At 40.4% G+C, this 14,317-nt stretch overlaps 3 protein-coding genes across 8 annotated transcripts in view; 1 reads left to right on the top strand and 2 right to left on the bottom strand.

Annotated features, from left to right (window-relative positions):
- LOC124861426 (gastrula zinc finger protein XlCGF57.1-like) overlaps positions 1 to 14,317 on the top strand; it is a 1,067,819-nt gene that overhangs the window by 500,665 nt on the left and 552,837 nt on the right. The window lies entirely within an intron of this gene.
- LOC124861417 (gastrula zinc finger protein XlCGF57.1-like) overlaps positions 1 to 14,317 on the bottom strand; it is a 364,644-nt gene that overhangs the window by 224,622 nt on the left and 125,705 nt on the right. The gene's annotated exons all lie outside the window — the stretch shown is intronic.
- Positions 3,203 to 14,181, bottom strand: LOC124861478 (NACHT, LRR and PYD domains-containing protein 1b allele 2-like). The gene is made up of 8 exons (XM_047355274.1): positions 14,039 to 14,181; positions 13,599 to 13,654; positions 7,582 to 7,796; positions 6,879 to 7,153; positions 6,477 to 6,599; positions 5,970 to 6,111; positions 4,893 to 4,939; positions 3,203 to 4,617 (listed from the first exon to the last, which is right to left on the bottom strand). The coding sequence occupies exons 3-8, from the start codon at positions 7,790 to 7,792 to the stop codon at positions 4,369 to 4,371; spliced, it is 1,047 nt and encodes a 348-aa protein (XP_047211230.1). The 5' UTR covers positions 7,793 to 7,796; positions 13,599 to 13,654; positions 14,039 to 14,181; the 3' UTR covers positions 3,203 to 4,368.

The raw sequence follows: 14,317 nt of genomic DNA, 5'->3' as shown, positions 1-14,317 counted from the left end.
GATTCGACTGAGGATCGTCTCACGTAAGATGGACAGTTGTGTAGCTTTTAACTTTATGTCTTTTCTCTTCCTAGAAGCTACACCTGGCCTGACTGGGTCTACCTGTGACACCTTTCTGGAGGGGGGAATCGTCCGAGCTTCTGCTGGCAACAACTTAATGCTCACCTTCTACAGATGATCCACATGGCCCTATCTTTCAGTGTTTAACCCTTTCTCTCTCCTAGACATGGCAAATGACTGAGCTTCTACTGTGACTAACTCTATGTGCTCTCTTTCAGACTCTAACCTTGAAAACTGGATCAGAGTTTATCTGTTCTTTCTTTCTAGATGAAACGACTAAAGGAGCTACATCCATTAACATTTACTTTTCCTTCCCATAGAAAGTACTCCTGGATCAGTGCTTCTGTGTTCGTTTTCCTTCTCTGCTCTGTTCTCTCAATCCACCAGTCGTGGCAGATGAGCCTGGTTGACTGCTGGAGGTTTTTTCCTGTTAAAAGGGAGATTTTCCTCTCCACTGTCGCTACATGCATGCTCAGTATGAGGGATTGCTGCAAGTCACTGACTGGATGCAATCTGCTGGGTTTCCTTAGATAGAAAAACTTTTTATCCAATTTGAATAAATAACTGAATCTGACTGAACTGTTCAATGGTTAGGATTAATTGGAATGTATGTACCTGACCTGAAATCTACAGGTCCTTCTCAAAATATTAGCATATTGTGATAAAGTTCATTATTTTCCATAATGTCATGATGAAAATTTAACATTCATATATTTTACATTCATTGCACACTAACTGAAATATTTCAGGTCTTTTATTGTCTTAATACGGATGATTTTGGCATACAGCTCATGAAAACCCAAAATTCCTATCTCACAAAATTAGCATATCATTAAAAGGGTCTCTAAACGAGCTATGAACCTAATCATCTGAATCAACGAGTTAACTCTAAACACCTGCAAAAGATTCCTGAGGCCTTTAAAACTCCCAGCCTGGTTCATCACTCAAAACCCCAATCATGGGTAAGACTGCCGACCTGACTGCTGTCCAGAAGGCCACTATTGACACCTTCAAGCAAGAGGGTAAGACACAGAAAGAAATTTCTGAACGAATAGGCTGTTCCCAGAGTGCTGTATCAAGGCACCTCAGTGGGAAGTCTGTGGGAAGGAAAAGGTGTGGCAGAAAACGCTGCACAACGAGAAGAGGTGACCGGACCCTGAGGAAGATTGTGGAGAAGGGCCGATTCCAGACCTTGGGGGACCTGCGGAAGCAGTGGACTGAGTCTGGAGTAGAAACATCCAGAGCCACCGTGCACAGGCGTATGCAGGAAATGGGCTACAGGTGCCGCATTCCCCAGGTCAAGCCACTTTTGAACCAGAAACAGAGGAAGAAGCGCCTGACCTGGGCTACAGAGAAGCAGCACTGGACTGTTGCTCAGTGGTCCAAAGTACTTTTTTTGGATGAAAGCAAATTCTGCATGTCATTCGGAAATCAAGGTGGCAGAGTCTGGAGGAAGACTGGGGAGAAGGAAATGCCAAAATGCCAGAAGTCCAGTATCAAGTACCCACAGTCAGTGATGGTCTGGGGTGCCGTGTCAGCTGCTGGTGTTGGTCCACTGTGTTTTATCAAGGGCAGGGTCAATGCAGCTAGCTATCAGGAGATTTTGGAGCACTTCATGCATCCATCTGCTGAAAAGCTTTATGGAGATGAAGATTTAATTTTTCAGCACGACCTGGCACCTGCTCACAGTGCCAAAACCACTGGTAAATGGTTTACTGACCATGGTATCACTGTGCTCAATTGGCCTGCCAACTCTCCTGACCTGAACCCCATAGAGAATCTGTGGGATATTGTGAAGAGAACGTTGAGAGACTCAAGACCCAACACTCTGGATGAGCTAAAGGCCGCTATCGAAGCATCCTGGGCCTCCATAAGACCTCAGCAGTGCCACAGGCTGATTGCCTCCATGCCACGCCGCATTGAAGCAGTCATTTCTGCAAAAGGATTCCCGACCAAGTATTGAGTGCATAACTGTACATGATTATTTGAAGGTTGACGTTTTTTGTATTAAAAACACTTTTCTTTTATTGGTCGGATGAAATATGCTAATTTTGTGAGATAGGAATTTTGGGTTTTCATGAGCTGTATGCCAAAATCATCCGTATTAAGACAATAAAAGACCTGAAATATTTCAGTTAGTGTGCAATGAATCTAAAATATATGAATGTTAAATTTTCATCATGACATTATGGAAAATAATGAACTTTATCACAATATGCTAATATTTTGAGAAGGACCTGTATATGATTCGATTGAATTGACTTAGTCCATTTTAAAGTTACCCACCTTTCACACAATGCAACAGGAAACAACACTATCCAATTATTTTTACCTCTGCCTTCTTCCCTCCCTGTTGGATGGAGTAAGGGGGAGTCAGGTTTAGCCTAAACTGGCTCAGTTATGATTGAGGTGCAAACACACCCTCCATTTCTGCTACCTGTATGACTCCTTCTCTTTTCCAATGGTTATAATCAGTCTGACAGAGAGAGGTACCCCCAACCCTTGTGGTTTTTAGTATAACAATGGCCACCAGTGGGCTCTAGATGGACACACTTTATCAGTTTGGCCATTTTAGAATGGGCTACATGTAGGGGTACTAAGTATTATTTTACTTAGTACCCCTACATATAGCCCATTCTAAAATGGCCAAACTCTAACACTCAGTAGTTTAATCTAACCTCCCCAACAACCCTATACCATTCCAAACCCTATGTGAAGTGCCTTAAGACAACATGTGTTGTGAATTGGCGCTATATACGTAAATAAAACTGAATTGAATTGAATTGGATTGTGTAGCAATCTTCAACGAGACTTGGCTGGACTCAACCATCAGCGATGCTGCGGTGGAGCTACTGGGGTGCTCTTTGTTCTTAGCTGATAAGACCACAGCTGCTGGGAAGCTCAATGGCAGAGGTTTGGCATTGTACATTCACAACTCTTGGTGCACAGCTACAGAACCTTCTGCTCTCCCGATCTGGAATATCTGGCAGTGAAGTGCAGACCATTTAAATTGGCCAGATAACTTATCTCTTATCTGTTATTATTGTAGCATGCTACGTTCCACCAAGAGCTAATGCTAAGCTAGCTCTGCAAGAATTATACAGCTTTATCAACATCCAAATGAATGATTATCAGAGGCAGCTGTGATCGTAGCTGGAGACTTTAATCATGTAGAATTAAAAGCTGTGCTCCCCAAATTCATAAAGTTTCCAACGAGAGAGCACAGTACATTAGATCTGTCTTCAACTATTCATGCCTGGCTGCATCCCACACTCCAGAATCAGATTTATTGCTGCTGTTTTGATTAGTATCCAATAAGATCAGCTCTGTCAGCTGGTGTGTTAGGCTGCTTCCACATAGCATGCAGTGGTACCTTAAGTGTGTGTCAGGAAGGCAGAGGGTGGTCTTGAGGGAACCGTCCTCAAGATGTTTGGAATGCATTCACACCTGCATGTAGGAGTACCAGGACATGATTAGCTCATCCACAACAGATGTTCCATTGTTAGGATTTGAAGTTTCTACTTAATGAATAAATCTACAGAGTTAAAACTACCTGGTCACCTGAGCAAAGGTAATGAATGTCTGACACATAAAGCAGTTTAAGCAATTTCCACTATGGAGCCACAGGTTCTTTAGAAATGATGGATCCCTGCATCACCCTCTGTTGTGTTCTGCATTTTTACAGATCAGGGAATTTAACTAACAACCCAAATTAGTGTATTCACTTTCTTCTGTGTCTGCTTGCTGTCCTCTCAGCTCCCAGCCACTTATGGTGTTGGTTGTTTATACTGAATCTGGTTCTGGTTCTACTGGGGCCAGCATTGGGTTGCATTTGTCTGTGTGGAATTTGTTCTAAATCTGACTGCATGATTGGATTGAGATGTCGTAATATCCCAAGTCTAATTTGTAAATAGAGTTCCTAAGGAAAATGGTTTGTAGACTTGGTGCAGTTGGTGTAGTTTTTGTTGCCAGGCTTGGTTCTGGCAGCAGTGGAAACAAACTGGTACTAAGAAAACCATATAACCCATTTAACCCACAAACAGTTTGAAAAAAACATTTCATTTTCAACTTCCTATGACAGCTTAGCTTTCAGCTGCTGTTTAAGTTGGTACTTTATCTGTGAATGATCGACATGTAAATTTCACCAGTGTCAGAACCATCAGCTACCTGAAAGACTTCAGCCGTTAGCTGTAAAATGTCAACTAATCTCTTCCAGACAACAGCTTAAACCAAACCATCAAAACAACAGAAACAAACAAACATGAATGCATGTTAAACTAATAGCTGCTTCCTTCCAGTTCAAAGGTTTTACATTCGCTTCACCAGATCATTCCTGTCAATATTCCTTAATGTTGTCTTCATAACTTCCACAGCTTCATCAAGGCTGTAATGCTGCACCATCCGATCCACCACGTCCTCTCTTGAAGTGGCCATAAATTCCTTTACTTTGAAGCAATGTTTCGCGGATCCAGTCTTCAGGAACCATTTAAACCTGTGAAACTCTTCCTCACTTAGTTCATCCAGGATGTTCAAGAGGATTTCCTCCCGATTGGAGCTCTGTTTGGATCAAACAACAATCCAAAAGAAGGATTAAAACAGTGTGAGGCTGAATTTTGATTTTTCTTCTGTTTTAATGTTTTTTTTTTGCTGCACTTTTGGCCTTTATTCTTCTTATTTTTTTCTTGTCAGCTCACTTTAAAAAAAATAAGCTGCGCTCCACCTCTGCACCACCATCGTGCCCCTTGGTGTTTCTTCCTTAGCTTGTCTTCTGGTGTTGGTAAATCTGAGCTGTGGGTAAAAAAAAGTCTAAGTAAGAACAAGAACAAGCTCACCTCTGACTGCACTCTGGCACCTGAAGAGACATCACTTTGTGAATGATCTGGACCGAAAAGCAGGACAGAGACATTGATCTTTTAATTTACATGCATTATAAAACATAACTCGAAGGCATAGAGCCTTCTATCATAGCAGTTCATCCTTGCTTTTGCTAAGGGATTGGTGTGTATGGCTGCTATTCCTCCATGGTCAAGCCAACATAACTTTTAAGTCATTTTAATTTTGTGCAACATAACTAAAACTACTTCTATATCCTGGACCAGAGTCATGCAGAGCAACTAGTACATTCATTTGTAACTTCCAAGCTGGACTATTGCTATTTTTTACTGTCAAGAAGACCAAAACATTTAGTAAAAAGCCCTTAGTTTTTCAGAGATCTGATTGTTCCATATGTTCCTAACAGAGCACTTTGTTCTCAGACTGCAGGTTTACTGGTGGTTCCTAGAGTCTCTAGAAGTAGAATGGGAGGCAGATCCTTTAGTTATCAGACTCCTCTCCTGTGGAACCAGCTCCCAGCTTTAGTCCGTGAGGCAGACACCCTGTCTACTTTTAAGGCTAGGCTTAAAACTTTCCTTTTTGATAAAGCTTATAGTTAGAGTGGCTTAGTTTATCCTGAGCTATCTCTGTAGTTATGCTGCTATAGGCTTGTTCACCAATGCAAATTTTTTACTAATCCATCAGTTGCACCTTCAACATGTTTTCTGCATGTTCAGTTATGTACTTGCTGTGGATAATAGAAACATAATTTTACACGCATTGTTTTCCATCAACAGAATTTAGATGATTTCTTTCATTTTGATTGGTTTTGGCTGACATCAGGAGGGGCTCGAAGCTGAGCAACTGTGGTATGATAAACAAGTTCTCTAAAGCAAAGTTAGAGCAGGATGAACTCAAACTTCAGAAGAGTTACATACTCCAGATCGGTCAGAAGTTTAAAACTGCTTAACGTTGTAGAGATCAACAAGGGAGGAACTCCTAAACATGAGCATTCAGTTCCTAAACTCGGTTCAATTCTTATGTTTTCTCTACAAGCAGATGAATGAAGAGAGGTAACAGTAAAGTGAAGAATTCACCGGTCAGATCGACGTCATACTCCCAGACCACCGTATCTGTTTCATCTTTAAGTATTATTGCCACTTCCTCTGTGTTGATGGGAAGACGGATCTCAAATGTTGGGTGGTACTGATCTCCAAAATGTAGGTCAAACTCTGCTCTCTGAAAACAAAGGGCACAGAGTCATGATCTGAAGAGGCGAACGCGGTCTTCCTTCCTATGTGTTTTTTATCCAGAACATTGTGTTTTGGAAGGGAAGGTGTTGCAATCATCATAGTTTAGAATATCTCACATTATGGCTGAGAATTTCATCATTACATCTTTATCCGTTTTATACGTTTTTATCCAAAATGCTTTAATCTGGCTTGTCAGACATTTGTCACTAGAGAAGGAAAAACAATGAAAACATTAAAGCTTTGGCTTTTGTCTTGAAAAGACAAAAATTTGTCTTTTTTGAAATGCGTCAAACTTGCTATAGGGAGCTTCTGTCAAAATACTGAAGTTGAACTTTCCTGACTAAATTTCACCTTAGGTTGGATTTTATAGTCCTGTGAAGCTCTTGAACATGCAAGGATGTATCTCTGGTCTTTGATGAGTTTGCAGTTGGAGGTGGACCGGACATACTTACAGTCTTTCTGGTCTTTGCTAACCTGGAAAGAAAGAGTTTTAAATAATCAAAAGAAAAGTCTCAGGACATAAATTCTAATTTTGTATAGTTATAAATGTTAGTGAATGCACATGTGCACAGCAGCTTGTTATCATAAAGCAATGGGGCTTTGCGCAAAGCAGGGGCTCATAATGTCACATTGCATGTTTTTGATATTATTGTTTCGTTGTTCTGTCTTTGCTGCTTTGTGCATCGATCATGTATGTCTTTACTTTAGTTTGGACGTTTCCTGATGAAGATAAAACATTTATGAAATCCATACCTCATGTTTTGAGATGTTCCTAGGCAGCAGAAACACATAGAGCTTTTGGTTCTGTGCTTTAGGGTTCAGCGGTCCGAGGTACAACAGGACATGGCTTGCCACTGGATCTTTTCTCTCCATGAACCTCTTTATGTAGTCCCAAACCAGACCAAAAGGAGAAAGATCAGAGACCTTCACAATAACATGAGTGTCAGTGATCTTCGGGGACTCAACGATGCTCAGTCCATCATCATTGGAAATGTGTACCACAGACAGAAGGCCTTCAATGGACAACACTATAAAAAATACAGACCAACAGATGTGGATTTAACTTTCCATTTAGAAATAGTAAAATTGTCAATTAAACAGATTTGGTTTAATTTGAAATTAGTATTCAGTTTTAAACATAATTGTTTCTCAAACATATTTTATTAAGGATAAAGACAAATGCGTCCCTGACATGTTTGACATCCTGGGAGTATAAGTCACTCCACAATTGCATAAGGTAAAAATTAAATCAGAAACAGTTCAACGTATTTAACATACAACTGCAAAAAAAAGCCTACTACAGTGTGGCTAAAACCACAGCAGAAATCTCCTGACCAAGTGTCAGAACGTGCGATTTGGAGATAAAATCCTGCCAACACAAGGAGAATCTTGGCACCCAGAGATGTCTTTAAAGTGTTCAGGACAGAATCTGTTATTTGTCTTTAGATCAACGTACCATCTTTTATTTCACAGTGTGGGAGATGGAGCTGACAGGCTGCTTTACTAGAACATTCGATGTTGTACAGTGGCCCTGCAGGGATCTTGCCAGCTGGTCGAAGAATGCTCTCATCCCATTGGATGATGCTGTACCGCAGCTCTGACTCCTGAGTCATAACAAACATCAGGTCGGTCAAAGTGCACTGGAACACACCTGGACCAGGACACATGAACCTGTCAGACACAGAGCAATTCAATGAACACAACAACATTAACACAAAACAGACGAGAGGACAAAGAAAGGAAAATGCTGTGGAAAACAACTCGATCCAGTTTACTTTCAAATCCAGTCCAAGATGGATGTTAGTCTATAATTACCTTTAATCCACTCGGTTTCATTTATATATTTATTTACTAACAATTAACAACACATTTATGCAAACAAGAAAAAGAAAACGATGGAGCTAAAACAGTCTCAATATTCAAACATGCACAGAACAAGATTCACTCATGTATTTCTGATCCACACACAAATATATCTGCTTGAAAATGTTGTTTCTGCTGTTCATTTACACAACAATGGTGCACGTTTTCCCTAAAAATGGCACAATTTGAAAATGGGTTCCAGAGTGTAATGGTTTGAAAACGTCTTGGTTTCCGTTGTCATGTAGACGGGAGAAAGGAAATGGAGAAACCCTGGAACATGCGCAGTATGACTGAAATCAGTAGAAATGAATGCGCACTCTCACAAGATAATGGCTGTCGACCAGTTTGACCCACAGAAGACAAAGATATCAGCAATAACAATGACCAATTGCATAGTACTTACTTGTGCAGCTGTTCTTTTGAATCTAACAATGGTTCTCGTTTTGTAAGCAGGAAACGTGGTTATTGTTGAGTTTCACAGAACATACCACCAACTAGTGGCGTGGAGGTGGAATTACACTATTTCGATGTCTACTGTTGCTGTGTGAACAGAGATTGTAATTAAAATGTCGTGTAGACAGAAACAGAGAAAACCCTCAGTTTTCAACCCTGCTTCCACCAACAAAAATAGGTTCCAGGGTACAAACTGGTTCAACTCAGGCATTGCAGAATACTTTGTTTAGGCCAATCTGCATGAGTCGAAGCTGCATGCAACAGAAGTGTACAGAATGATTTAAGCTTGCTTTTAATTGGTAATCATGTCTGTTTTGGATGTGCTGACTGATCAACCACCAGCAGCAGCACCGTATAAAAGAATGGTCTGATAGCTACCTTTCACAGCTCCCTGACAAGGTCACACTTCCTGCCGTCTTTTTTGTTGTTGCCTGATTAGCTGTGTGCCTACAGGTCGACTGATGCAGTATGTACATTCTGTCTGTTGCACAATAGTTGTATTTGTCTGCCTGTTTAACTTAACTTGTTCACTGGGGTGTGAACGTACTCTTCCTCTCCTCAGGTGACTATAACAGAAGAGGTGTGTATTGTGCCGATGTCAGTGTGAATGACTTGAGATGTTTGCACAGTAGAAATTATTGCCATGTGATGTAACATTTTGCTACTACGTTAGGAAGCCCTCCTCTCCTGTCTAGGTTAAGTAATTTAAGCGAGTCTTGTTTCTTCAGCACTTGGCTTTACATTTAAGCTGCCAGTTTATTAATGCAATTTGCCACTTTTCAGATAGTACTGCTGCTGCACCTCTGTGGGACGAGCTGCTGCTTTGCGTCTGTTTTGTTTCCATGTTGCTGTGTCCGATTTGCTTCCTTTCTATTTTACTTTATTATTTGCTTCTGTTTTGATTGTCTTGTCTGGCCCAGCTGTGCTCCGCATTGCTCTGCGCATAAAGCAGCGATTCTGCTTCGCCCCCCTAATTGTGGCCTTAATTTTAATGTGCATGTGTCTGTGGTGGGGTTAACCCTGTGATTAAGCCTTGTTCCTTTTCTTGGGTATTTTTGATTTATTAAGGATTGCTTAGGTTAATGTTTGGTAAATTATTTTGTTTATGTAAAGTTATGTAAGGCAACCTTGGGTAGTTCAATGGACCCTTTACGTTGACGTCACTGCAGTCCCCGCCTCTCTACCGTTCCGCCATCTTGCGTGGCTCTGTGTCGCTTCACAGCTCTTCACAACATTGCAACATTACATACTTTTTTGCCCATAGATAAGTATATAGAGTCATTACAGCCTCCACATAAGGCCATGTACCTCAAGAAAATTGCGGTCATCAGCAAGGTGGATGCATATGTACTGCCTGTTAGTTTGTTTAGTGCAAATCCAGACGATTGCCCGCACAAATCACAAAATGAAGGAAGGGTAAGTTTTAAAACACTTTAAAATATTTGACAGTCTGTTAGGGCTTGTTATGTTTCTTTCTTTATGATTATTATGAGGAAAAATTGATTAAAATAATGTTTGCATTTCATATATTTATTATTCCTTTAATCGTGTAAAATGCATTTCATATATTCATGGTCTGTTTGAACAAGGGCGAACAAACGTCCCTAATGTCCGATTTCAGTCCCTGTTTGAGACTAGCTGTCCTCGGATTAAGCTGTCCCCGGAAATGTCTGCGATGTTATCATTTTATTCATGAGAAAAAATGTTGCATGTGTGGACTGGTATTACCTGACTAGACCCGGGCTGGCAGCCATAAAAGCCCAACCCGATCCTGACCAAAACAGCCGAATATAAACCGACATGAATAAATATTTTATTTGCGCTTTCACAGCAAAGATGTAAACATTAGTGATTTTAATAATATTGTTTTAAAACCCCTCATTTGGCGTGAGAGCACAGCTTACTGAAGTAGATCACAGTGCTGAGTGCTCCCAACCCAGCTCAGAACCAACTGATCAGCTCACTGTCTTGGCAGACTACTTTCCAGAAGATTATTACAATAAATGTAGGCGAACACAAAATGCGCGCTGCACACTCGGGCATGAATGAGGTTCAGGATGTCCAAAACGCCCTGTATATCCGATTTAGCCACAGTAGTCAACGTTGAGAACTCAGTGATTTTGTTTTCTCACACTGATTTTTTTTTATCACGGCTGGCAGACGATGGACTTAACATTGGTCTTGACCACCAGGCACAGCACCACCCACAACTAAGCCCATAGCCAAATTGAATGGTCTGGAGTTGTGCAATGAAAACAAGCTGCTGCTGCTACCCAAGATGGGGATCCTGAGGTGGGGTCATGTGACCGCGACGTCATGTGACAACCCCCATTGAAGTTGTTTTTCCTTTCTTTTTTATTTGTGTGTAACCCTGCTGATCTTCCCTTTGTGTCCAGGATGAGCTGAAGGTGGTGGTGGGTTTCCAGGTGATGGTTCCTATGTGCTGTGTGTGTGGTCGACACCATTTTCCCATAACAATTGAGTGCATGTCCACATGTGCCTGCGGTGACACACTGCTTTCCGTTTTTTTACATTTTTTAAATTCTGTCACCAGTTGTTGTACAATTTCCCCTGCTGGTAAGCCTCAGGCCTGAACATCCCCTATCCCTTTCCCTGTATGAATGAAGTTGTTAATTTAAGATGTTTAGAATAATATTAAATTTTTAAATGGTGGAACCAGGTCTCTTGCCTCCTCCTTCAGTGAAACGAACCTGTGCAACTTACCTTTGCTGTCATTCATTTTCTTGGGTGAAATTCCCAAGGTGGTCTTGTTCACAACTTTATTTTTGAGCACCCCTAACTTTAGTGGACATTGGCTTAAGAGACAAAGCACCAAGGAAACTGCTCCATACCATTTAAGCATGGCTGTGGCTCAGGTGGTAAGAGTTTGTTCTGTAACCGGTGGTCTATTATATACCCTTATGCTGCCACAGATGCAACAAGTATGGTGGTCAAGATGAAGAACGTCCCATATAAACATTATTTATATGTTTGTAAAACAAACTAAACATGCATGGTTCCCAAAGCTGATGGAAACACGCATCGATGCTCAACAAAACACCAAAGTTTGAAGGCACGAGAACTGAACCAGTTCAAGAACGAGAGTTCTTTCATCAGGAAAAAAACGCTACTGCAGTCTGAGAGCAGAGGGTTCTGTTAGGAACATATGGACCTGTAAGTTCTTCAAGATATGGTGTAGCTTGATCATTGTTGCATAAGGAAACTAACAATAATTTCTCCTCTGGAGTTTACAAGGAACTGTATTGTACAGTTACGATGCTTAAATTATTTAATATTTGTTTAAATAACCATTCAGTGTGTCAAGAATTGTCCTGGGAATAATAGCCCAATATGGGGGTGGTATTATTATTAGTTTTATTTTAAAACCACCCCCATATTTCACTATCATTTTAGTGAAATAATATTTAAGGAAACATTGTTTTAACTAGCCGTCACATGGAGTAATGGACTACTAAAATGGGGGAGAGTAACTTCTTGACTTTCACAAGACGGCAACGAGTCTGATGTAAATCACAGCCTGCCACTCTGGGTCCCTGAGCAAGCCCCTTGGCCCCTGATTGCTCCCATGGCGCCGCATGGAAGGACAAATGCAGATGACAATTTCACCATAGTGAGTCTTTATATGTTTATTTATTTGTTTTTTTTAAATATGGCCCTCCTGGAACTAGCATAAGCCGTTAGCGGTTTTATCCAACAAAGGAAAGCTTATGGGTTGTTCACCATTTCTTTAAAGTCCAACATGTACATTTAACTACCATTAATATACATATATTGATTTATATTAACTACCATTAATATACATATATTAATGTATATTAACTACCATTAATATACATAATGGTAGTTATAATCGTAGTTATAACGCATTAATAACTACCACAGTTAATGGTAGTTATTAATGCGTGCAAACAATCACTGCAGTGTATAGCCAATCTGTGTTTAAAACACCCATTAAATTTAAAAGTTTGTCATAACTTTAAAACTCATCTAAGAAGAAATAAACTATCCTCAAGGCTTAGAAGTCTGTTAACATTGGCTGAGCAGTTAGCCTGCTGGAACTCAAAATAGTTCAACCTATAGAATCACACACAAAGCAAAAACGTCCTGAAATAAACTATATTTAGGTTGGTTCATCCTAAACTAGTTTTCTCTGCCCAAACACCACCTCTAATGTGAACTGTTCTGAAGAAGGAGGATGGGAGGTCCAAAGGGTGCTGGTTTGGGTAGCAAAAGTGGCCCGGTCTAGCCACGTGGTGGGCATGAACAAAAGAACGTGGCAGCTTGGGATCTCAGTAGCAGCTATGAGGGTTGCGCTAGCTACCTGGCTTGTCACGTGCAGCAAACAGCAACATCACTGAATCTCTTTCTCAACCATTAGATGCAAGTTGCGAACACTGGATTAGGAGACACACTAGGACAAAACCTTTCATGTCCCAACATCACAAATACAAAAAAGTGGAATTTCTTAAACTCGACTGGGACTTTAACTGAAACCATGAGGTTTGGTCAAACATGCCCAAGATTACGTTTTTTAACAATGACCACTCCTGATGGTATGATGTACACAAAGGATGAACATGTGAAAATTGGTGTCAACTGCTTGGTAGAACATCTGTGATGCTGCGGACGTGTTTCTCTTCCAAAAGACCTGGAAAACTGTTAGAGTTCCAGGTATCAAAACTCCTTTCCTCTACCAGGAATCTGAAAATGGGTCGTCATTGGGCCTTTCAGCTACGTAATAACTGGAAACACATAACCACTTCAACAGAAAAATGGTCGAGCAGAGACAAAATCAACCTTGTTCACTGCTCATCTCATTCCTCAGACCTAAATGCTGTAGAGAAACTGTGGGCTGGACCTGAAAGGAACAGAACACCAGAGAGAACCCAGAAATGTGGCTAACCTCCAGCTACCAGACCTCATCTACCCAGACATAGCTGCTACCTTCCAAGATAAACCATACTGTATGCTAAAATCTGGTACCGGTACCTTGCTGAGCCCCAGGCACGTAGCTGGGTTTGCTTCCAATACTTGAACATACAGTTTTCAACATCAGTTCTAAAAATACTACACTAAACAATCAATGCAAATTTCAGATATCTATTAAAAAGCTTTTACAAACCAAATGTTGCTTACCTGTATGAAACCTTCAAATGTTGAGTTTCCACTTCAGGTGTGAAGCTTGATGGAGCCTGGAAATTACAAAAAATAATTGTTTTGTGATGAAATCTAAACTAATTTGAACAAATTCTTAGTCTAAATCCAATTGAGTAAAATCCAAAGCCGAGTATTATGAAAGCATTAAAGAATTAGTTAAACAAAACAAGATGAAATAGATAATGTATCTTTAGTTTTTTTTGAACATATTAAGCTTCCTAATTTTGGACTTTGGTATTGTGCTTTCATTTATTTTTAGATTTTTCCCTCTTTGCTTTCCATATTCAGTTGTGTACTTTAAGTATTTTAAATGCATTTATATTTCCTGCAGTGAGTTACAGTCTTTAGTTGCAGTTCTCTGTAGATCTTAGATCCTGTTTTATTTTGAAAGCCTGTCTTTCTTTGAGCTCTGTGTTTACTTAATGTTTTCCTTCTTTCTTTGTCACCGTTTGGTGTAAATCGTGACTTTATCGTATGGTGGGTTCTGTTGCATATTTTTCTGCTTTCTGAGTCTTTGGTTCCCTGTGCATTTGCTCTAGGAGTCATTTACTCCCATTTCCCCGGTTCAACCTCAGTTCACTGGCTTCCCTCACAGCTGCACCCTATTATTAATCAACCACCTGCTTCTCATTCAGTAATCACATATCCAGTTTAAATCTGCTCTGTAAAGCTCTGTTTGTAGCATGTTTTGTTGTATT

The sequence above is a fragment of the Girardinichthys multiradiatus genome, chromosome 24 (genome assembly GCF_021462225.1).
Source record: "Girardinichthys multiradiatus isolate DD_20200921_A chromosome 24, DD_fGirMul_XY1, whole genome shotgun sequence".
Taxonomy (NCBI): Eukaryota; Metazoa; Chordata; class Actinopteri; order Cyprinodontiformes; family Goodeidae; genus Girardinichthys; species Girardinichthys multiradiatus.
The sequence above is the reverse complement of the archived record's forward strand: the minus strand, read 5'-3'. Positions and strand labels throughout refer to the sequence as shown.

Bases quoted from the DNA above. Each gene is read 5' to 3' on its own strand.
- LOC124861478 (XM_047355274.1), bottom strand. From the start codon at position 7,792: ATGTGTCCTGGTCCAGGTGTGTTCCAGTGCACTTTGACCGACCTGATG. The intron at 6,600-6,878 runs GTATGGATTTCA...CTTTCTTTCCAG, and splicing joins GGAACATCTCAAAACATGAG to GTTAGCAAAGACCAGAAAGA. The intron at 4,940-5,969 runs GTGAATTCTTCA...TTTTCGGTCCAG, and splicing joins GTATGACGTCGATCTGACCG to ATCATTCACAAAGTGATGTC.